The following is a 25536-nucleotide window of genomic DNA, read 5'->3' as shown; positions in this document are numbered from 1 at the left end:
ACAGAAAGAGTTTCTCCATCAGTTGCAGACCAGAATGCAGAATGCAATGTTACATTTGAGTAAAGTATACAGGTGTGATCATGAAAACATGCCAATACACCCACCCTTTTACCGAAAGCAACAAGCTCACACCTGCTCTCCGGAGGCTGCCAAAATGCGTTCTGGAAAAACGTAGATAATTTCTCAACTTAAGCAGAATTAGACAAGTCAGGTGGAGGGAAACTGAGTACAGCAAGGTGTAAATTATTATCTCACAATGATATCTGACAGTATAAAAGTGGAGCGAGAGGGTAGATTTGTCCTTTTCAAGGCATAAAATGTTCATGTTTCTGAAGGTTTTTTGGACAATGCCTCTATTACAGTTCATGGACACATTATTCTCTGGAACAAAAGTCTTTGTGGCAATGTCACACCCTTGCAGTCAAAGCACCTTACTCTGCTAGATCGCTCCGAAATTAGAATTAAATTAATCTGTTTTGTCTCTGCTGAGGAATGGAGTTTCAGGGAAAGCAAATTACCCATTTACACTCATCTGGGTGGTTATCAGATCCATGTCTGTGTGAAATTAAACCCACATTCAACCAGGGGGGAGCCTGGACTGTGCATAGACTGCACAATGATCCCTAGTCTGAAGAATCACTTTTCCTCTGGAGAAACATGGTGCTGATTACATATGGCCTGCTCGCTGCTGATAGTGAAAGCCAATACAGTGCATTAGCTGTTTTATGCTGACAGCGAGAGCGGTGCAGAGTAGGGGCAATTCATATGCAGCGGACAGTATTGCTTCACAATGGTTACAAAATAAATGTTTACTCAGGCTGTCATGGTTTGAAATCCCATCAACTGCTGCATGGACTGGATCTGAATGATTTGAATGACCTGCAGTGAGGAGTTCAATGCGCTTATTTTTGTTCAACACTAGAACTGACAAAATTCATTAAAGGCCAACACATTCGGTGCAAAAAAAAAAAAAAAGCTTAAATAATTTGACAGTCATGCTATTTTTAAATTTAAGGCTCAAATGGGGTTAAAAAAAACATGTTTCGATGAATTTAAGCTGTATGTTGAGAATGTTCAGGTTGAAGTGTTCACAATTTTCAGACTGAAAAATTACAAACCAGCCATTAAAGGAACACTTTCCTCTGGGGATTATGAAAGTGAAGGAGAAGGATTAGAGAAACCCCTTAAAATATATATGTAAATGTGTGAATGCATATCAGTGATATGGTAGAAAAGAACATGCATGTCCTGTTGTTAACCTCCCCGGTTCAAAAAAAAAAAGAAGAAAGAGACAGAAAGGGAACATCCTCGACAGTCATCACTAGATCAGCACTCCGCCGCAAGATCATTAGCGAACAAGCGTCAGCCGGTATCAGCTCACTGGATGAACAGTGACAGTCCAGCAGACGAGTCACTCTCCAGTTACTCTCCCCAAGAGAGAGAGAGCTCTCCACTTCCATTCACACAACCTGAACAAAGGCTAAATTAGTCCCTGGATGACTGTCTTGGGGCTCTTTGGATCCCACTCAGGCAGTTTGAGAGAAGAGAGCAGAATGACTTCTTTGTGAAGCTCAACCTCCAAAATTAGACACTTCCGTCTGCCTTTTTAAATAGCTTGTTAATTAGCAGCAGGATGGCTGGATGAAATCATTAAGGGCTTCGCTGCTGGAAGTAATTAATCAACACCACAGGGCTTGTTTAATATGCTGAAATCAATATAGCCTTTGCCTCTGGTGTATTTGTGTCTGAGGCGCAATTTCAGGATGTTAAATGTGATGTTTAATGTAATTTAATGCTGTATAAATAGTTGTCAATTCTGTCCACGTTGCAACTCAGATTTACGATATTAACGATGGCTCATGCAGTTTCAGTTAATAAATGAATACTAGAGTAAACATGTCGTGACTTGTTGACTTATTTAACCAAAACCACAATCTTCCCCTGACATTAATCAAGTGCTGGGAGTGCTTAAACATAACCATTCAAACATTAATCATGTCTAGTTGCCTCCAAAATCTCTCAAAAAGAAAGTGACTTTTTTACAGCAACAGTAAAAATAACCTCAAATGCAGAAACCTGAAAATCATTTACAGGAAATACAATAAAAGAGGCTCCATAGCAACTATTCACAAGCAATCTTTGGAAAGTTCAGTTCAAAAAATACCATAGTAATGAGTTCCTTGTGCTTAAGATGTCACCAAAGTTATAATGAAAAAACAAAAGATTCAAGGATGACCGTTGATGCCACGTAAAAAGTGTTTGAACCAAAGGTGTGCAGAAAAAAACGGACACCCTGGTAAATAAACCTAGTTTGGGCTGCATTACACAGCTCATTTGTCACTAATTCTTTTGCTGCACGCCAGAGCACTGATAAGATCAAAAGAAGAAGGTGTGTTTGATTTCAGAACTTAACTCGAATGAGAATATATTCACAGAGTTGGTTAGATGTGAATCGTTGTCGGTCATGCTGATGCTACATATGTGCAACAACATATGACTTTGAATGAGAGGACAATCTGTGTGTGTGTGTGTGTGTGTCTTTGTGTTCACACGTCATTCCCTCCTTAATAAAAATCATGTTTCTGCAGCGAGGAAGAATGTTTGTTTTGCTTTTCCACTTAAATGAGAAAACAAACCGCGTTCTGTGTGGAAAACTTGACACTTTGACAAATATCTTACATTAGCATCAGCTATTAGAGGCTAATCTGAGAATGCATCCAGATGTGAAGATCTGGGTTGGCACTACAGCGGCTTTCAGGCTTTCTTTTTTTTAAAATTTAACCACTGATTGAGAAAGAGGAACGAGAACACATTCTGCAGACACCTGGGGGCCTTTGATAGTCACTGTTTTGGGAAGGTAGAGTGTGTTATTCATGTCAGTTTCTAGGGAAAGAGGGAGTGTTAGCTGCTTCGCTTCTGGAGATTTTTCTGCTGATTTGAGTTGGCCTATTTCCAGTCATAAGGCTACTTCACCTGCTTTCCCCCCAACGTCAACACAACAGCGTACAAACCTCTAAAAGTTCAACACTTTAAGTCAGCAGTTTTCATGTAATTATCCTCTCTGACAGCACAGAAGTCGAGAGTCGCTGGAGGTGAAACTGAGTTTTTGTTAAAGGCGTCGTGAGAGTCTCTGCAGTTTGAAAGATAGTAACAGAGGTCGGTTTATGAGTTTCTTGGATGTTCAGCTCAGAGCAGGTGGCTGTGATTTCCCTTCTTTCTTGTTGAATCAAGCCAAATATCAGACTCTTGTTTCTTCTTCTCTCCCTGCCCGACTGTAAAAGCAAACGCACAGTGGAAGAAAACTTAAAAATTTTTTCTCCCAGTTGTCAACAAAGAGATAAGAGCAGCTCCTGTCTGGATAGTATCAGCTGTGAAGCATTATTCCAGGAGACAGAAAGCAGACAGTGATTTATAATGTGGAGTTGAAGGAGGGGAGGGGAGGGGAGGGGAGGGGGGGGGAGAAAGCAAATTGTGTTTGAGCTGCACATACAAGTCAAATCAAAGCAGAAAGATATGAACCAACAGATCTGAGCAAATCCCCCTCTTCCCTCATTTCACAACAATTGTGAAATATGTCAGAGGAACAGTCGCTGCAGTGTCTTCGTAAGGTCGTAAGTTCATGGTGCAAAAGGCTTCAGTCAGTTTCATTTCATTAATATTCTTCAGTATGGATATTACTGTAAACACCGTGTTCACATTTCTCCTTTCGTCACCTCTCGCTGATACTGTATCTAAAGGTGGCGACATACAAAGAACCTTTCATGACGTTGTTGATGAGCAGTAATTCTTTCAGCAGGCGCCGTATATACACTTACACTTATTCGTTTGGCAGACGCAGAACAAATTAGGTACAATCCAAGGTACGGTAGATGAAGGAAAAGCCTTTGAGAGTAAATGTTTCAACACTCAGTTCCACTTGACACGAGCGCCACAAAAAATATACAACTATAACCTGGAAAATAGACCTTACAGAGAGTTCACTGACAAGCTGTGATGGAGTATGTTTACGTGCCCACTGGTAGCCTGGGTTTGAGTCTTATCCTGGTTTTGGGATGTGTTTTTTTGTTTAAATAGAAACCTGGTTCTTCAGCTCTCTGTATAGATAAAGTAAAGCTTTCCGATCATCTTGTCTTGTCTTTATTCGTCAACATCTCAGCCACCAATTTATGCAACCCAGTTTGGTTTCTGGCTGCTGCGTTTACCAGTCTGTTGGATTCAACTTCTCCATCTGGTCACCAGCGATGGAAAATGAGAAAAACAATACAGTTTATTCTCTGCATGACCAGTGTTACATTTGATCATCATGACATCATTTGCCTTACTGGTTTCTGTTTTACTGACTACAAGGTAACGCGAGGCGACAGCCCACCTGCACACATGGCAGATGGACTTCAGAAACCTGGATGAGGTCTGAGTATCCTGGTACTCAAGCTAGCATATCCAGGTTTTTCTTATATAATAATGGCTTATCCAAGTTCCTAGAACCAAAATGATGCTTACATGTATAACACATAACCAGAATAATACAAAACCCCAGTCATAACCAGAACACTAGTACACATGTAAACATGCTCCAACTGTCCTGATTGGTCCTATACTGGTTGCTATGGCAACTTTAATGGTAAGCAGGAGTTCCCTTAGTGATCTTTTTAGTTTGTGAGTGTGAATTATTGCTTTTTATTTTTTATCATTGCAATGTTTGGGTACTTTTGTTAGTTCATGTGTGGCGTTTTAGTCATTACACGTGATCCAGTGGTTGTTGCATGAAAGACTTCATTACCAGACTTCAATCTGTAAAACAAGGCTTGAAAATCAGGTTTAAGATGATTCAGCAGTCACGCTGATGAGTGCTGATAATAAGGAAACTTTCAGAGGATGTTTTATAACACCTGGACGACTCGCCAATGCAGCTCGTGAAACACCGTCTCTGTTCTGCACGATCTGCAGAATCTGGAGAAGTTGCTGATCTTCTGTGAAAAGCTCGTTCTGTCCCCACTAACACACACACACACACACACACACGAACTGAGATTGGCACAGGGATAATTGATCTGTTCTGGAGTTTATTATCAGGAGTTTTTCCTCCCTGGCTGTCCAAACATATTGAAAGCAGGAGCGAGGAGTGGAAGACTTAGTAGACTTGGCAGGCGTCCTACACAGACTTGAAGCAAAGAATTCAACAATAGAGAACGAAGATGAGAGATTGCAAAGAAGAGAGAGGAAGCAAACAATATTGACTCTTGTTTTTATGTACATATTTGAGAAAAAAGCTGAGAAAAAAGACCCTGGATTGAGGAGCAGCGAGTGTGGAGTCCCTTTAACTGTCAAACTGCCCTCGAGAGAGACACTCAATCTAGAAAATCCACGCTTATCAAACTCGCTTTGATGAGGTTTAAAATAAAAGCAGGAAAATTAAACGAGCAGCGAGAAAAGTAGCAGCAAAAGAATTTTAAAAAAAGAGAGAAAGTGTAGCAGAAGAAGGGATAATATTCTCCTTAGTTGATCTCCAGTGTGCAGTGGAGCTCGCCGGTCCACTCATTGCTTGCAGGTGTAATAACACGGACTGATCCAGCGCCGGGGTTGGGGGTTCAACAACTCACAGAGAAGATATTTCTACACCCCTCTCCTCCCTCTCATCTGGAAACCAGCAGCTCAGCTGTGGTCTGCTGTAAATGTAAGTCATTCCAAGCAGCTCAGCCAGTAAAACTTCTCATATCACTGTCTCTCTTTACCACTATAAAGACACAGACATCAGCCATTAAGAGATGAGCCAAGATACGGCCTCCGCTCTGGTTCTGTTTTATTATTAGTTTTATGGCTTCAGTTCAGTTAACTTGTATTAAATCATGTTGTCCTGAGTTGGACTTAATGCCACTGAATTTAAGAACATGATCTGTTGAGGCACCAATGATGGGCACAAGCATTTTGCAATCTTATATTAGTGTCGTGGAGTTAATATGCTTCAATCAAGCCGTAGATATGAGGAGAATATTGATAATATTTTGATGTTTTTGATATCTGGAGGGGGGGATTCTCTTCTCTGCTACAGGCCAGAGGTCAGAGGTCAGATTTCAGGGTTCATTATCCTGTTTCAAAAATGTTTCAGCTGCATAAATGTGATCCCAGTTTGTAGAATAATATACTCAGTGATGAATAATTGCAGCTACAAAGTTTTATGTTGTCTTCCTCTACAGTAACATGTGACAACAAGCCTTCAGTTAGCAAACAGGCAAAAACAGCGCAGCATCGATTCTGCGAACCTCAAAACTGAAGTAACTCGTAATCACAAAGTCACTCGTGCGTGACGAATTACAAAGTGACACAAATAAGATAAACAGCTACCCGCTTAATTGTTGTAAACTGAACTGAAGGAAACTTAAACCAGATGGTAGTTGACTCAGGGTCACAGAGGGCGATCATTTAACATCTGGGTTCCCAGGCTAAAGCAAGGCAGATGTTATCAGTTAATATAGAACGGCTATAGCAATGTTTCTGGCAATTAAGCTCCTCCATCGACTTACTGATGTACGATAAAGCATGTGGTTCTGAGTCCAAGTATTTTCACGGTATACATATATACTAGATTTCTTTGTTCACTGTGTAGTATAATGTACACAAACCTTCAAAGATCACACTGTGCAGCTCAGGAAGAAGTGACTGTGTGACATGCTGTTGACCCATAATCACAGTATCAACTTCTCTGGTAATATTGCTAAGTGAAAACAAGTTCCCCAGAGTTTACCAGACTTTCCGCAGGTTTTAAGCCAAAAATACCATAAAAATGATAAAACTTTCTATTTGGGTTTAAAGATCGCTCTGTTATGGACACGGAGCATTAGTTTGGGTTGACTGAATCGCTCCAGGCTTCTATCTGGTTCTGCACTCTGAGGTCTAAGAGAGAGGCTAAAGAGTTTTGACAGAGCACTTCCCTCCTTCCCCATGTGTATTTGCATGTGTAATTAGGTTATATGGTATTGTTAACATTGTTGTCTTATTGAGAAACAAGAATCAATTATCTTTTAAACCAGCGTTTTGTGAGCTGCTGACTCACCTCGTGTTCCTTTGAGAATCAAGCGTTTGAAGCGTTGCAAACAACGAACCAACTCGATTATGTTCAGCAAACATGAGCCTCCTCCGTAACTAAATCACAATAATTCAATTCATTTCTTTTCCAAACAGCCTGCTCTGTTGTAAGTGAATTTTCAAACCGTTTACGCAACATAACTAAACTGACAGCTGACGCGAAATTTGGACAATGCATCTTTCAAAACTTGAGATTGCACAACACGACAATGGAAACTCAATGTGAAAACCCTGAAATGTAAAAACAGGCGGTGGGACCATGATGAAGCCCACAGAAGAGGTAAATAACGGTAAGATAATCATGAAGTAATGAGGGAAAACTCAGTAGCTACTCAGCAGTGATGCATCACTTTACTGGAGAGTGCAAAAAAAAAAGATTATTTAATGTTTTAGTTTAATTAATAATGAGTTTATCAGGAACGACTCATAAAGAAAGTAGTGAGTGTGTTGATTCACAGATAATTATGAACTAATTATTAAATAATGATTCATTAATATACTGTAGTCTGTTCTCTATTAACTCATCATTATCTACTATATAGTCCTCGAGTTACTGTGAAACTACTTTTCATGAATCCTCTATTATCAGGTCATAATTGATTCGTTCCTCACTCGTTCTTTAGTAACTACTCTTAATTTTGTGTATCATATTGTTAAGTGTTTCCAGATTGTCTTTGTTGTGCACTAAATCCCTATGAATCATAGATTTATTTTCTACACATGCTCGTCCTTCTCGGGGTCGTCCAGACTGTATCCGACCTTTTTGTTCTGTGAAATGTACAAATGTGAGATGCATGGGGATAGTTTGTTCAAAATGGGAATGTTTGGTTCCCCAGTGTTTGTCTCTTCGCAAAGTAATCACTCTGGTCTTGTGCTTCCTTATAGCGTGGGATGAATGTGTATTTCTGCATCCACTCATCCTTAAATACTCAATAACCTTTTGATCCTTTGTTTCAGCCGGTTTTGAACTCGCCTTTTCACTTTTTCAACTTGAGTTCCCATGAAAACAAGCTGATAAAAACTACTATCAGCTGAAAGATAACAGATGATGAGGTGATGTGATAGTGCTTCATGGAAATATAGTCTGGGTCAGGTTGTACTGAACTTTTGTGACAGGTCTTGATTAAATTGCTTTGTGGTTTGGATGAGCACTCGATGTTAAGAACAATGAACATAAAATGGTTTTAGAGCTGGATGATCTCTGTCATACACCATTAAAATGACAATAAAGAGCGAGCAGAGCACATTAACAGACGTTTAAATGTGAAAATGTTTCAAAGCTTTGTGTCAATTCACTGTAGAAGGAAAGAAAAGAGGGAGTTGAGACCCAGAGAGAGAGAAGACAGTGGTGCGATTTAACCGCGGCATCGTCTCTAGACTCATCACTTCTCCTTTAAATGAGAGCAGCTGCGGCTCAGATCGCTCAGACAGCATCAGATAGTTTCATACCTGATACAGATCTTAGAAAACCAGCCAGGCGTGTTAAGTCTGAGGTGTGTAACACTGATACTAAACACCACAGGTAAGACAAATATGATCATCACAGATCCAGGAGTAAGGATGAGAAGGGAGAGAAAGGATGAAATAATAATAACAAAAACACATCTGCGTTTATTGAGGGAGACAAACCAGAACCCTGAAACACTATCCGTCTACTCGAAGCTCTTAAAAGCAGGCTGAAGATACCGAGCGCTTTACCGTGTTTGTTTGGTTTTGACACAGCGAGAAGGCGGAGGCAGGTACGGGAGAGCAACGTCTGTCACCCTGCAGGTCAGGTCGTCCGAGGGAACGAGGGGAAAGGGTAGAAGGGAGAAGAGCGGGCGTGAAAATAAACAGAAGACGGTGAAAGCGGTTTAAAGAATTTCACTTGATTTAAAAGGAGGTGAGAGCAAGAGAAGAGGTAAGAGGAGAAAGAGGAGGAGAGGTTTCAGTCTGCCAGAAAATAAGACAGAGACAGATGAAGGGCAGCTGTGCTGACAGTGAAGGATGAATTTTCTTTCTTTCCTTTTAGGATACTTTTCTCACTGAGGTGTGTCCAGTCATCAATAATAATGACACTTTCATAAAGGAAACTAAAGATCCAAGATCGAGATTTCATGAAACGTTTTCTCATCTTTGCTCCAAAATCATCCAAAGGAAATAAATGATTTTTTTTTCTTCTCCAAGCAACAAAAGGACCAACATTTCCAATTAAAGTACCGATTGATCAAACATTGATCAGCCAGGTGCAGAGATGTCAGGCTTTAAAATTTACTGCTTCAAACTGTTAACAAAAACTCTCCACACATTTGGAAGACATTCACATCAATCCGGAGTTTTTTAGCTGCTCATTGATGAAAGATGGAGTAACAAGTGAGTGATATCAAAAGATGTTTCAACAACAAAGGTTTTCTTAAAAAGCCTTCGACAGCACAGATCTCGAGGGCTCAGCGGTCTGCTCACATGAGCCTCGAGGCTGAACTAGTCGTGGTGTGACTTGATGCTCCTTAAAGCTACTGATATCTATTTGTGTTGTTGTATAAATCTGCTGAACACTGGATTACCCAGTCCTCACTTCAACTTAATTCAGAAACCAGTTCTGGTGGATATTTTAGGAGAAATGTGACAATGCCTGCTCAGCTATGCCAGAAAAAATAAAATATAATGAAGCAGAATCTGTTCGCAAGAAAACCTCATAATGAAGCCAAAAAAAGGAACTGACAGTAGATATTTCTGTAGCATACTTGCACCTTTCTATTTGAAAAGTCTCTTTATTAGTTGAGTCTGTTTCAGGGCAGCATAATTCAAGAGGACAGGAGAGCTGGGGGCAGCAGCACCAAGCACTTCATCATACTGTCGAGGTCGCAGACCCGGTAACATTTCACCTGTGTTTTGTCTCTTCATGGATGATAAGTGCTTATTCACAGGATCTGGGAAAGAGTGTACGTGATATATAGTGTAACAACAGTCTTCTGCAGTGTTTAAATGTAGTTGAGTAAAGATTTCCCTCTCCTGCGTGCTGCAGCAGGGTGGAGTCGTGTCAAAAGCACATTGTTAGTCTGCACGATGTGCTGCAGCGACACTCTGGATCGCAGTCTTTGCATGTTGATATTCTTCTTTCTGAGAGTCAGGGGGATGATATCCTCCGCTACAACTCTCCGGGGGCGCTCTGTCTCATACCCTCATTTCCTTCTTTACATTTCCGATTCCCCCTCTCCTTCTTTTCCTCCACTCCCCGTCTGCCTGTAACGACCATGTCTTATTTTTCCCTTCACATCCTTTACATTTTACTCTTTTCTTCCCCTTGCCATTTTTTTTTCTTTTTCCACATTTATGCTGCTCTTTCTTCACCGACGCCTCTCTCTTTCTTCCCCTCTCTTGCCTCCCTCTGTTCCTTTCCTTCATTATTTCTCTTCTCCCCAAAGGATGCAGAGAATTAGAGCGCAACTTCCTCCGTCAGAAACACCTCATTGGAAAGCTGTAAGCTACATGTTCATTAAAACCAGGGGGTGGATCATCCATCATAACTCCCTCCACCTTCAGGACACTGTTTCAACACCGTGTTGCAGTAAATTGCCCCTCTGTGCCCACCTGGGCAGAGCCAAGTCAGCAGACAGTGTTTGGTTAACACTGCGTCTCGGGGGTTAGTGTTTAACAAGGATCATTATTACCATAATCAGTGTGTCTTTATTTAAATGTTTCTTGTAGTGATACTCAGTGGATGGAGAGCATCGTACTCTGGCAGAGTTGGTGGTTTGATTTTCTTCATTTACGTGTTTTTATGTTAATTTTATGTCTTTTTTTGATATGAAGTTCTTGGTGGATGTATTTTCTTTTGTTGTAAAGCCGCATTTTTTGTAAGAAAGGTGCTATACAAATAAAGTTATTATTAGTAGTAGCATATGAAGCAAGGCACCAAAACTGACTAGTTTGGGTTCATGAAAGAATCTATTGAATGTCATATATCTATTTATATGCTTAAACCATAGTCTGTATATAAAGATGAATGTAGCGAGGTGTGACATCACCCACTGGTTTGTACTGGAGCCAGTTTGAAGCCCAGAGCTGCTGCTTATGGAAGGGGTGTTGCCTTTGACGCACTGGAAACAAGCCCCATTACCTCGGACTGAGGCAGGAATACTGACTGGAGCACACTTGGGCTAACATTAGCTACTTTAGCTAAATTGTGCTAAAAGGGCAGGTGTCCTGATCATGTAATATTAAACTTACTGAAATATTGTGAGCAGCAGGTGAGTGAACTGTCAATCACAGCTGTCAATCAACGCTCACACAGCAGACATTAAAACTATATGTCTTCAGATCTTATTAACAGAGCAATAATTTCCAAAATGACCATCAGCACACTTATTAGAGGGCCTGAATTTAGTGATTGAGACAATAATGAGGTGTTTAAAAAATGACTGACTTGGTATTTCTAGAGAGAAGTTGATGCTTTTTGAACAGGAGTCAATTGGAAGCAGAGATTGTTTTGGAGCCAGCGTCTAGCAGCCATCAGTGGCTTTGCACTAAAACCTACTTCTGCATCAGCTTCAGCTTCAAGCCGTGGTAGTTCCTCACATCAAGAATACAACGTGAAAGGTGCTGAATTTGTGTTTTTCATCCTGATCACACTCACACAATTATACACAGTAACTCCTGGAAGCTGCCCAGTACAACCACACAACCACAATCAGTTGGCCACTGAGAGGCTCCACGGGAACACTTGGGGATTCAAGGTCTTGCTCATCAGTGGTGGTAACGAGGGAGGAGAAAGCTCCGTCACTTCCCACATCCAGATTTATCCTGCACGTCTTGGGTTGAACTGGCAGAAGTCTGTTTCTCTGACCTTTACTCCACCAGTTAGGCCTAAACTGTAGGCTGAGAGGACTCATTGAATCTGGTTTACTGTGGTAAAGTAGTAAAGAAGTGGACCAGCTTTTGTCTTCTGCATCACATCCAGTGCGTGACTGCACTATTTTCACTGTGAGAAGGTTTGAAATTCCAAAACAACAATTAATTTTGAGTCCATGTCACTTTTCAACAAAGCGAGGTCTGTGGATTATCTAGAGTAACAGGAACACTGATTCTGTTGCAGCTCTTCAGGACTAAAGTTCAGTTCACCTCCATTGTACTGGGGTGGCGGCAGAAATCTCGATTTCCAGTTTATCTTGGCTGACAGTACCTGTTGTATGGTGGCATTTACACATCAACAAGCAAGACATTTCCTGCGTTTAGGTGTGATTTTGTTGGAAAGTGGTGATCTGGATCAGAATGGTGACTCACTCCCTCCTTGTCACATCCATCACACAGCAACCACCACACTCACTGCAACTGACTGTTTCCTCCAGTTTGGAAAATGAAAAAAACAACTTTCCAAAGTCTTTTAGACCACCTCTGGCTCAGTTAGTGTATAAGAGTAAGTTTCTCAAATGAATGCATGTTTCTCTACATCTCTCTATATGCTTATAATATAGATGAGCTACAAAGCAAACTGACATTAATAACTGAAAACGTGACGGTTGTATCAGAGCAAGACAGGAAAGATACAGTAAGAGGGAGAGAGGAGAAGAGAAAGTGAGTGAATAAAAGAAAGACAAACAGGAGACAAACACAGAGAGGATGTGGGTCTCTGTCTCTTTATTTCAGCTCATAAAACTCCTCATAAAAATCCTCTGCAGTCCCACAGTGACGCTACGCTGCAAAGCAAAGCTCAGCTTCAGCGTTTCCTCTCTATTATTCATCTCTGTGTTTTGTATCGAACACAGGAATAAGAACTCATCACTGTAATTTACACATGTTAACGGGTCATTTTTAAAGCCGTCATCGGTAAACTTCCTGAAATGCTTCTTCCTGTTTCTAACAGCTATCAGACCAGATCATCTTAACCAGGAGTCTTCAAAGTCTGGGACTGTGGGCCTCCCCTCAGACAAAGCCCCTCAACCCTCTTTAGTTTACGTGCCTAGTTTCATTTCTGGATGCCTATGGGATCGTGATTATGTTTTTGATCCCATAGACACTCAATAATTGAGCCCAGATAGCCTGATACTTCAGGCTACACTGAATAGATTAAAAAAAAAGTCCGTCTGAAGTAAAATTCCCCAAAACGACTGAACTTTCTCTTTAACCAAATCACACACATTTAGGCTGTTCTATGTGATCTCCTTTTGATAACTAATGTAATATTTTTCCTCACTTTCATTCACTGAGCTTCCCCTTGAAACTGTTTGCAGCCCCCCAGGGGAGGCCCGCCTCTCACTTTGAAAACCTCTGATCTAGACGGATGATCTTCTGCATCCCTTCAGTCTGCTCTAAAACCTGGAGAAACTGCATATTTTGCACCTTGGGCTCGGAAAAAAATGACAAGATAAACTTCATCTGGAAACGCTGCTTTCACATCAGGAGTTCAAGCATCACGTTAAAAAATGTTTCCTGAGGAATAATTGTTTAAAGTAGGCAAGTTTTACATCTCTCAGACTTTTCTCGGGTCCTGTTTTGTTGTGTCGGATGTGATTGTTGTAAATTAACATGTTTTTATGTAACTTTGTGATACCTACAGTATAATTGTGTGCAGCCATTTCAGCCCAAGAGACTTCCCAGTTAAATAAATGTTAAATAAATATAATAAAATACAGTTAAACAGCTATCAGACGGCTAAACCATGAGCTGAAACTAAAGTGATGTGATGTTTTTCACATTACACATTGTCACTCGATACACTGTTATCATAAAAACATAGATTATAGCCACTTTAAAGCTTTGTTACTGACAATTATGTAAAGATGCAACTGTAGGAATAGACAAAAAACATCATTTCGAGCATTGAAGTGTGTGTATGTATCATTTCTTTTTTGTCTTCCTCTTCTGTTTCCTCTTCCTCTACTGTGTTTCTGGACTGATCTCGGAGTCTGAAGTGCTCCGTATGATTAATGTCAGCTCTTCTTCCCTCATTAAAGTGCTGCAGGATAAAGAACCATTCAGCCTGAAGGGTTCAACGAGTTATCTGGTGAGTTTCCTTCTGTCTTTTCATCTTTGGGTCCAGCCAGTCGATGCCAGCAGCTTTTTAGGACCCCTACAAGACTTAAAAATGTATGCTGTTTTTGCATACTGTGTGTGTGTGTGTGTGTGTGTAAGAAAGTAAGTGAGAGAGAGAGAGAGGGAGAAAGGTGTCTGTATCTGTGTTGGTGGTCGATGATAAGCGATGGGTGCTGCTACTTCAGTCCCAGAGAGATTACATTCATTTCACTGACAGATGAGGAAGTGACTCCTCCTGCACGGGACCTTGGAGAACAGGCCAGCTCATCAGTGTGTTTGTGTGTGTGTGTGTGTTTGTGTGTGTGTGTGTTTGTGAAAGAGAAAGAGAGAGAAAATCGCTGCTCCCATCAATTTCCGTTTACTTAACCTCTAGTTTATCGTTCTGGCTTCCTGGCAGCGTGCTGTTGATGTCATCCGTGAGTCAGGATGCGGTCAGCTTTCCTCCATTTAAACCTCATCGGTAGTCAGATTGTCTAATTTGATCGGATGTCAGGATTGATTGAGTGAAGAGAAACTGATTGTGTTATTGTGTGTCCGGGCTAAGTCAGCTCTTTATTCACTGATGATGAGTTTCATATGAGCATGCTGGTGTGTTTAGTGTGTGTTTGAAGTTCAAATTGCTCACATCCTAGAATAAAACGTCTCCATGTAGCCAAACACGTAAACACAGACTGGTTTAATACACTTTTGACACATTTAATATACGGAATAGAGGTAAAAGTTGCAGCTCTGATCCTAAAACACAGAATTTAAAGTAATAATTACACATTAAATACTGTACATAGGAAACTGATGAGTAAATGAAGCAATAGAGAAAGGAAGAGAGAAAAAAAATTCAAAGAAAAAAATGAAAATTGTAGAAAGAAGCTTTTTAAATCCTCGACAAAATGTAACTGGACCGAACTCTAAAATAAATTCCAAGCTCTTCGTAAAGACAGACAAGCAAAATGTGCTGAAAAACATTCTGCTGGAAGAGAAAGTGGAAAAGAGCTCAGCGGTGAGAATGACTCAGCTGTCGCTCTCGTGATTCAGACTCATCCAGACCTGGTTCAGAAAGCTGGTGATTTTATTCCTGGTGTGTTTTGTTTTATCCTGCGTGGATCACCAGGTTGTCGGAATCCGCTTTGCATCCAGAAGCTTCGGTCACAGATGACGGAGAATCGGTCGACTCTCTCTGCAACTTTCTTGTGACTGTCAGAGCTTTCTGGAAGAGGCTGTGTGTCGTGTACAGTACCAGTCCTGTCTTGTGTTGTTTTGTTTTTTTTCCAGCTCTGGTCTCATCTGGACATCTTATAATTCTGATGTTTCCAAAAAAGGGGAAGAAATGAAGCATAAGAAAGAACCTTTTTGTTCTTTACCACATCTGAACAGTGATGCTGAACCTGCTGTATGTTTTACTTCATCACAGTTATTATTCTAAGCATTTCTAAATCTTTAATGCTTCAACTGGGTACATTTGAGTTCTTTACTGGGATTCAGTGAAATTATATAACCTGTAGTTTTATACAAGGAGTCACCGTTGAACCACAGAGCTCTAAACCTGCTGTATGAGTTCAGACTCGATGTTCAAGTCTCCAGTTTTGACCTCTTAAAATCTCAGAAGACTGACAATTAAATAACACAGCGACAGACATGATTTGCAAAACAGCACACACTGAAAATTTAAAGGTCCCTTCCAGACATATTTCAAGATATATAAAAATACTTTGCTTTGAAATGATATTTGAGTCTGACAGTAAAAATTCTTGGAATGACATCGACTCCTTTTTCCTCATTAAAAAACATGCAGAATCCATGAATCTGCAAATATTTTTCATTTCTAAAAGTTTAACTGTTGGACACAAGACGTCTCCTACTTCCAACAACAAGTCCATTCTCAGTGTTTGTGCTGCCCTGGAGGTTTCACGTTTCCACATCACACTTGTCTAAGTTGCATACTGGACCACGATTGGCTCCAAACTAGTTGTGATGTCACAGATCACGCTCTTAGTTGCGCGTCTTAAACTCAGATTTACGGTCAGCTCGGAGAAACTTTCCACTCTCGGCAGACGAAGGTGAAAACAGCCTTCTAACGTCAAACACTGCACATACATCATCCTGCACGGCGAAGCTCAAACATCCAAATGAAGTAGCGAGAAGAAAAACACATTTTTGAGTGAAAGGGGGATTTTAATTGTCAGGCATTGATAGGTTGCGTGTCGGCTTTGTGAAAATCACCAGATACACAGCTTCAAAATCTAACTTTTCAACTGTCTGTGAAGTTTAGACTTGCCCTTAAGTACCTTATAAGTGCATGAAACTTTTGGACTTGCAGCTCTGATAACCTCTTATTGTAACTTATAATCAGCAACTACTAGTTTTGTCTCCTTTTCTTTTCCTTCTTGTGCACTTCTCCAAACACAATTTTCACTTAACTGCACGTGCATCTGCAGCTGCCGAGGATGCACCTTTACCGAGATGCTGGTGTGATGCGACACATGTTGGGTGTTATTGCTACATTAACCACAGTATATATCATGATGATCACATCACCAGAAACAAGCTGTCGACTCTGTTTGGACCTTGATATAAAAACCAGAATATATTTCTGGATGAGACAGGATATCACGGCAGGACATGACACAAGCATCCAGACTGTTCCCTGACGACAGGATGCAACCGTGGAGTCTAAAAGGAAAAGGAAACAGTTTTCAAGGATAAAGACCTAAAAATACACGAAAAAACACCACGACGATGCCACTCGGGTCCCTGTGAAGATTCAGGTCTCCAGGTTTTGAATTCATATGTAGGCACTGGATGCTTCACTGCACATATTATGTTATGATCTTATGTTAGTTCGCAGGATTTTGTAATTTATTGTTAAATAGTTTTACAGCACGTTGACTGGTTTACTGTTATCTCGCTTCTGTAAAACACAGTCTCCGTGTTTTGTTTGGCTGAGACAGTTTCACTAAGTGGACTCTGTATCTCTCCTGGCAAAGATCAAGAGCTGTTAAAACAAAGCTGAATACCAAAAACCATTTGTCTTTTAAAATGTTTTTCCTTAAAAGGCCATCGGATCATTATCAGTCAGACAATAGTGCGCAGTCAGTGTCAGGAGAAAACACACACACACACACACTGTATATCTCTCTTGTGAAGCTTTTTGCACTCCCACACCTACACCAGATGATAATTGCCATCGCCTTAGGAATATGATCGCCATGACAACCTTGTCCCATCGTTCCCGTATTCCCCCGTGTGAAGAGGTGTAAAGGGTAAACACCCTTGAGAGGAAAGGGCAACGAGGGCAACCAGTTTGTCTCTGGAAAAAGCCTCCATGTCTGTGTCTGACTGTGTATTTCTTGGGTTCACTCAAACCTTGTTTTCTTATTTATCTCTGGTTGTGTATCAGCAGTTTGCTGAGTTTGCAGATTGTGAGCTGTTTGTGTTTGTTTGACCTTTGAGGGCCAACGGCAGCGTTTTTTTAAAGACGCCATGTGCAGAATTTTAAAACCCCAGTGAGTTGTATCAAAAACAGAAATGAATGGGCTAAATTCAACATATAGACTGCACCTTTTTGAAATCAATATAGTCTAATTTTCATTCCAACAAAACTTATGTCAACTGAATAATTTGAATTTTCCTGTAATGACGTAAACATTGTACACATTGTGGCTTTAAAGCTGCATTAACTGATTTTTTTGGCCCAACACTGACATATCATCATCTTTTAAGCTGGTAACTTGTTAGCAAACAGCTGCTTATTTCCACATCCAGTTACGGAGCAACATTATCATTCATTTGGAGTCGTGTTTCTGTTCACCTGGTGAATATTAGTCCAATATTCACTCTCTTTTAGCTCTGTGTTTGCTCTCTACCAACTCCTGAGAGAAATATCTGGCTCTTTAACTGCTAAATGCTCCACTATGCTCACCAGCTGGTCTACAGCTAACTGTGTCTGTTTGCTGTTTGGTGCTGAGCAGGTAGTGCACAGTGGCTTTTTAGAGATTTTTCTCTGAAAATAGCTGCCTGCTGCGGCCAAAAATGACACAATGAGAGCGCTGAGAGTGAAGCAAAACAGTAAGGTTGCAGCCGGACAGCTAAACAATAAGCTGAAACTCACTATAAAGCTCCGTAAAGCTGAGAGGAGCTGCAGAGTCACTGATAATTCTATCAGTTCATTACTATGAGTGACGAGTGTCCCATGAAACAGTCGTTTGATGCATTGTTAATATAAAGAAAATCAATTGTAGTCACTTTAAGGTGATGGGAAGGGTGGCTACAGCATCTGATCTGCTGAAGTGACGTTGAGCAAGGCACTGATTGTCAGAAAAGCTGCTCTGTAGCTCCAATCTCCCTGTGAAAAGAAACGCTTGCTTGGAGACCAGATGATATAATTCACCTGTGACAAAGGGACCTTCTGATACCTGAAACATGTGCGGCGTCTCTGTACCTGCGAGTAGCAGCCTGAGAATCACTCAAGAGTCTAATTACATCAAATATGATCAAAACTAAAACATATTTTCATATATAGCAGAACAGATGGACACTGATACAGATTTATTGCTAATAGTTCATCATCTTATATCCATAACTGGCCATCCTGACTGCACACTGGGCATCACTCCAAGTCACAAATCCAATTTTTACCATTACGCTGCATTTCCTGGCAAAGTGCACGTTGTCTAATGTCTAATATGAGCCCATCTTTGAGTTTAACAGCTGAGAAGACTCATGACTTTATTCAATTTTCTTCCACAAACCAAACTAATTAGTTCTGCAGCCTGTTATGTTGACCGTATGGAAAACTGGACTCATTATTGTTATCTTTGTTCGATTTTTGAAATAAAACATGACACCGGCACTACCAACCAGACTAAACTCTCAGTAAATGACATCACCCTCTCTGAATCAAATCTTAATTTGTAAGTGTGGAAAAGAAAGATGTTTGCACCAAACAGATATTCAGTACCGCAGGATGAACCGTGTGATCCAGTATGTGTCAAACATCAGGCAGTTTATACACTGCTGCCCTCTGCAGGTGAGGAACCTTCACTGCATGATCAAACTGGGGAGATTTGACTTACATGTGATTTTATATCCAGTTTATTGTTTCTAAAATCTACTTGTTTCTTTCCTGAATGACATATTTAACATGTTTTATTTGCTGCAGTAACAATGTGATTATTCCTCAGCAATTAATCTATAGTTTTATGTTTGCTACAATGGTTTCATAGTGTTTCCTATAAAGAAAAAATACACAAAATATGAACCTTTTCTGATTTTGCTTTAGTTTGTGTGGTATCTAAAAATCTTAGAAAGATAGAAATTAACACTTTGGTTAAACTGCTCACAACTCAAGTCCACAGAAAGCCCATAATCTGTGATAAAGAGGTCAAAAATAGACATTATTTTATGAGGTCACACATGAAAAAGGTTAGAAACCACTGGTTTAGTAGCTGCTGAGCAATTTCACACACAGGAAGTAAGATGAGATCAGTGCTCAGATTTTTACATCCTTAGTGGTGTAAAGGTTTCGATTTTAAAACCAAGCCACTCATCAGTATTAAGTTCTTACTTTCACTGGACGGTTTAAAGCAGCGTTTAAGCACAGAAATTACGACTTGTTAGATAACTGTTGTTCATTTTTTTGTTTTACAAAAGCTGCCTTTGGAAATGTTTAGAAATAATGACAGAAACACTGACTTTATCGGTGTCTTCACATAATTTATTCATATTACAATAAAAATGCATAGAACAGTATATACAAAAAAAACAGCAAAATATAACTTTATTGAAATAATCAAGTCATTCTAGGTAATAAAAAAAGCGATCACGCTTAACATGGTTTTAAGGAAAATCTTACATACAGTACATACAGACATCAGGCACAGATTTGGTGATCATCTCTGACTAGTGCAGGTGTTGTATAACGATAATGACGGGTTTCTGAAATACGGTTTAACAGGCAATTAATGCAGAGATGTACAGTAAAACAAAAGCTTGTACATTTGAGTTGATGGCTCATGAATTTGTTTGAAGATTTAATCTTCGGGTAACAAAAGACAGATATTTGAGCTAAATCCTGATTGATAAAATGTACAAGACACATGATGATGAAACAGTGGAAGCTTTTATATTGTTTGTTGGGCAATTTCAGGGACTTTTGAACCAGGATTCGCCCCAAACACTCGTGCATTTATCACATGATAACTCCTTCTTGCTCTAGTTAGGCTTTTTTTTTTTTTTCAATATTTTGCTCTGGGTGGAACTCGTGAAATTTATGCAACACCATGCTGACCAATTCATCACCCCGGAGCTACTGTGGCATTTCAATACATATAAATAGTAATAAATAAATAGTAATGTTGTTTATTTTTATCCACTGGCTCACTGTTGTGCCATTGAAAACAACACCAGCTACAGAAGATCAGAAAAAATGACACATTACTGGCAACTGAGACCAGAGAAACACTGTCAAACACACACAGCTACGATGTGCGTCTAATAGAAACGAGGGAGAAGGAAAAAAAAAAAAAAAAAACAGTGAAGCGAAATTACAAAATCAGGCGCAGTAACGGGTGAAAGTTTAAGTTCCAAACATACGCGGCAAGAATAAAGCTGCTCATCAGCCTGCAACATGGAAAATACCTCTACAGCCAATCATCAGACAGGAGTAACAATTATATAAAAAAAAAAAAACGTGACAATGACTTTTAAAACATGTAAACATTTCAAGTAGCCACAAACTCGTGCAGCAAAGAAAGAATGTAACCTACTATCAGTATGTGAGGGGTGAACACAACAAACACAGTGAGCACGTTGAGGACACATCGTCCGAAGTGAGACCAATTAAATATTTATGAATTTTTTTTTTTTAAAGCATGAAATTAGCTCCAGTCAGTCATTGGCTCCTATTCTACCTTTTTTTATTTAGTGTTTGTTTTATCCTATCTAGAGATAGACGGATTCTATCACAAGAGAGCAAATAAAATGGCTTCTAGTAAGTTGGCAATCCTACAAAAATGTACAGAATTAACCTTTTCTGAACCTCGCTGCGATTGTCTAGACTTTTTCCGTCGCCCTGTGTGGCAAACCTCAAGTATCTGACATCAATGTAGGCTAAAAAGTAACAATGAAGAGCATTTACAGGCACACAAACAGTGAAATGCAGACATACGTTTCCATAAGTGATGATGTGGAGGAGTCAAAGACCGAGATAATGAACGGAAGGTTAAAAGATGAATAAATAAACTGGATGTTTTAGGGTCATGGAGTTGCCAGTGTCTGTATAAAGCTCTGAGTATTACAAACTGAGGATGACCTCCCTGACCAGCAGGGGGAGCTCTGACAGAGGCACAGGAGCGTGGTAATGTAACAACCAGGTTCAGGGTTCAATCTAAACGTCTGACTTAAAAAAAACCAACATTCATACAACTTGTTTTCAGTGTTGACTTCATGGACCAGGTCCAGGTGATATTCTGAGTGTGAATACTGAAGAAAATCCACTTCTTCTTGAGCTGAAAATCAGTGAAATGGATCAAAGCGGACCAACCCTAAACCTGGGTAAAGACATGCATTCATGTAATACGCTTTCCCCGAGCTTTTCCGTCAGGCTTCGAGAGACACACGGCGAGCGTCTCCCTCCTTGTTATTTAACTCTGAGCTTTCCAAAAAAACCAAACACACAAACAAAAACAAAAAAATGTGTAACGTCAACCTTGGTAAGTGTCTGACTGAGTCTCACATACAGTTGAAAAAGGAAACATTTTCTTACAAGAACGCAAAGTAAATATGTGCAGCATTTCTTTCATAAAGTGAGTACACAGAAGTCACAGCAATTATTTTGTGCTAAAGCCATACAGTAGTGAGCTGAGCAGTAACCTTCAGATAAAATAAAAAAAGACTTCTTCCAAAACCAGTTATCCACCATTTTTTATCCACCTTTCTCTAATGAACACGCTCTGAAAAGAAGGAAACTACGACAACTTCCTGAATATAACTGGAGCTACGAGTTCTTAATGAATAAGCTTTTTTAAATAAAGAAATCCACCATTTCTGGATAAATTAAAGATAACAAGAAATCCTCTCCTCCAAAAACAGATATGTAACATTATGACATTATCTTATAGTAACATTATCTTTTCAGAGACAGTTTGTCAAGTAACAGAAGCTAAAAGGTATCTTTGACGTGACGTGACACCGTGTTCAACCTGCGTTTTAAAGCATCTTTGACTCACTGATATCACACTAAAGCAACATTTCACGTCATTCAACACTTCGACACGACGGCTGCAGACACTCGTGAGGCAAAGTTATGATGAGTATTTCAGACAGAAGCTCTACTCTAACAGCCTGAAATAACGTCTATCTCTGAAAATGCACTTTGGGGTTTATATGAGCAGTTTTTCTTTCTTTTTTTTTTTTTTAACGTGTAAGAACCTGAAGCAAAATTAGACAGCATTTTGGATTTCTCCATCTATGTCAAACTTAGCCCAGACCTGCCGGGCTCCTATTCCTCCTGTTTCCTGAAAGCAAAGTGTGTGTTCACTCCACCAAACACACCAGTTCAAAGTTTTACAATGATTAGAAGTTTTGTCCAAATGTGAGAAATCTACCAGTTAAAAAAACGTGACAGACGGCACAAATTACAGGACAGAGAAACTATAGTAAGCATCTGGGTTTTTTTTTAGAAAAACAATGATAAACGGAGTTACCCCAAGTCTTGAAACTGGTTGAGTTTAAGTTGGAGCGAGTCACAAGTAAATACTTTAAGGAGTGTAGATGGGAATAGCAGCACAAACTAAGCCTCCAGCAACAATTACCAGGATGTGTTCACCAGGAAGCTCATCTAGAGTTAGCAGCAATAAACTGCCGTCTGTGGGAACGCTGGTTGTTACTGAGAAGTTTAGGATTTAAGTTATATTTAGACACTCAAAAGTGCTGAAAACATGATATTTCTTTCCTCACTGTAAATAACTGACAACACAGTGTCTTTTCCCTTGACCAAACAACAAAGAGAGTCCCAGGTGAACACACCCCAGGCCTTAATCTCCTTATTTATAATACAGCATTGAGACGCTCCGTAACGGAGCTGACACACAGTGTTAAAGCATTATAAAGGCCATATAAATAGTCGTGATATAAATATGTGCACGCAAAGACAGACACGGTCACTTTGGGTGAAGCTCATTTGACAGTAAAGCAGGGTTAGCTCGTCTGTGGAAGTCTGACACTGAGTCATAATACTACGGTGGCCATTCTGAAAAACAGACCTCACGATGCACGCTTCCTTGTTGTCTTCAAGGGTGCGATGCATCGGTTGCACCAAAATGAGGCTCCAAGTGACCATTGCAATAACTTAAAGCTGCCAACTTTAAAGTCACGACCCTGTCCGAAATTAAATATTTCTTATTTTGACCTTTTGGGAACAACCCGAAAACTTCTTCACTTCCAGGGTCATTTCAGTCTGTCCCACACTGGCTGCTGTGGAGTCGTCACTGGCAGTTCAGGTCGGGGCTACTGAGCCAGTCCCAGATCTTGATTATCTCCTGCGGGGTCCTCGGGTGCACGAGCATTAAGCTCTTGTAGGCGCAGGGGTTCGACCTGTATTTCTCCTCTATGTTAAAGGTCCTGAAGCCTTTGTGTTTCTCAGGGGCCAGCCCAATCTTCCTCATACACATACCTGTGTAGACGTCATCTATCGGGTAGAGCGCCACATGTTGCGACGCGTTGTGCAGACGAGTGGCGATGTCACCAGAATAAAGGTACCCGCCGCCTCCTGCGTATGGAGGGTACGACCCCGTGTACATGCTCTCTGGGATGAAGTATTTCACCCTCTTGTCTCGGTGCGGACCCGCATTGGTGATCACGTCACCCACAAACAGGTCTCTGGCTTTGGGCACCGAGAGGCTCTTGAGGAAGTCCAGGATGCGGTAGGTGTTGACAAAGACGTCGTCGTCACCTTTGAAGATGAAGCGAGCGCCGGGACAGCGAGTCTGTATCCATTCCAGGAACAGAACTTCTTTGACGGTCAAGTTGAAGAATGAGTCCCGGTAATCCCACTGGATGATGTCTTTGTGGAGGTTGCTCTCATAGTGAAGCATCTCTGACAGATCAGGGTGGTGGTCTCCCGCTGTGGCGTTGCCGAGAAGAAAGATAGTAACCACCGTCTGATTGGCTGTAACGCCCGCCCGTCCCCAGGACTGACGGATGGCCTGACGGCGGTCAAAATGCGGTGCGAGTGACTTAACAGCCAGAAGCAGGAACGGTGGGTCCTTACAGATATCAGGCTGGTCTATCATGATCGGGTAGGATCGGCAGCGCATGTAAAGCAGGAAGTCCTTAAAGCGGGTTGGTAATGAGTTGTAGTCTTTCACCTGAGTGGTAACCCTGAAGTCAGGCCGGCAGGGGTCAGAGGTCAAATTGGTGTCGTTAAGCCAGTCAGGCATGACGTCTGTGGTGCTGTAGTTAGTCATCAGGATGGGGTTCTTCTTAATGTCCAGAATCTGCTGCTGGCGGTTCCAGTAAGCCGAGCTGGGAGCCAGTTTGGTCCAGAAGGGTTTGGAGGGAATGAGGACCTTGTGGCGCCCATTTTTGTCCTGGCTGCCGTGGCGGCTGATGATGATGAAGATGAAGAAGTTGACCATCGTCACTGTCACCACAAGTTTCAGCCTCCTCCGCAGCAGCGCCATGACAGTTCCTGCACCCGTCGCCACCTGAGCACACACAGAAAACAAAAGATCTTAGAGATAACAGAGCAATTCTCCCACGACTCATTCATTGACAGAATTTCCAAAAAAGGGTTTGTCACAATATCAGACAGAGTGTAACAAGTCGAACGAGGCGTCCAACAAATGAGCAGATTTACAAGTGATCAACAGCACAAATGAAGGGAAAACAGCTGCTGAAATGATCGTGCCAACAGCTGAATCTCTTTGGAAATTATTGTTAATGTGAAACCGCAGACAGTCATAAGTGGAGCAGCATGGCATACAAAGCTTCATGTAGAAGATGACTTTACTTTACAGGAAACTCTTTGTGGAGCCACCAACCCGTTAAGCAAACTGCTCCTCTCCTGTCTGCAGTACGACCTTCTCTCTGACCTGGTTAATGATTCAAACAGTGAACACATATATTACTATCTTTGCTGAACAATGATCACATTGCAGCTTCTGTGTTCTTTTTTTTGTCATTTAAAAAGCACAAGTGAAGTCATCAGTATGTGAACCAGATTCCTGCTATGACAAATAGTCACTTTTGAACTTTGTGTAACCTCTCACCAAATACTTAAGGTCTACAAGTATAACGGACTGTAAATGTCTTCACAGTGATGGATCGCAATTAAATTAACTACTGTTGAAACACGTCTGTCATAGATCTTTCGAGTAGATAAAACTTTTAAAGGTTATATTTGTATGAATCACCTGTGGCCGTTAAATGAGCTGCAGTCAACATCCT

General features: G+C 40.7%; 1 protein-coding gene across 3 annotated transcripts in view; it reads right to left on the bottom strand.

Annotated features, from left to right (window-relative positions):
- Positions 1-19850: 19850 nt before the first annotated feature.
- The window catches only part of b3gnt2b (UDP-GlcNAc:betaGal beta-1,3-N-acetylglucosaminyltransferase 2b), a 33673-nt gene continuing 27987 nt past the window's right edge, over positions 19851-25536 (bottom strand). For all 3 annotated transcript variants that reach the window (XM_042433646.1, XM_042433648.1, XM_042433647.1), the window contains exon 3: positions 19851-24794. In XM_042433646.1, the coding sequence (XP_042289580.1) occupies positions 23574-24770 (1197 nt within the window). In that variant the 5' untranslated portion in view covers positions 24771-24794 and the 3' untranslated portion in view covers positions 19851-23573. The remainder of the gene's footprint in view (positions 24795-25536) is intronic.

Source organism: Thunnus maccoyii, chromosome 14 (genome assembly GCF_910596095.1).
Source record: "Thunnus maccoyii chromosome 14, fThuMac1.1, whole genome shotgun sequence".
Lineage (NCBI taxonomy): Eukaryota > Metazoa > Chordata > Actinopteri > Scombriformes > Scombridae > Thunnus > Thunnus maccoyii.
The sequence above is the reverse complement of the archived record's forward strand: the minus strand, read 5'-3'. Positions and strand labels throughout refer to the sequence as shown.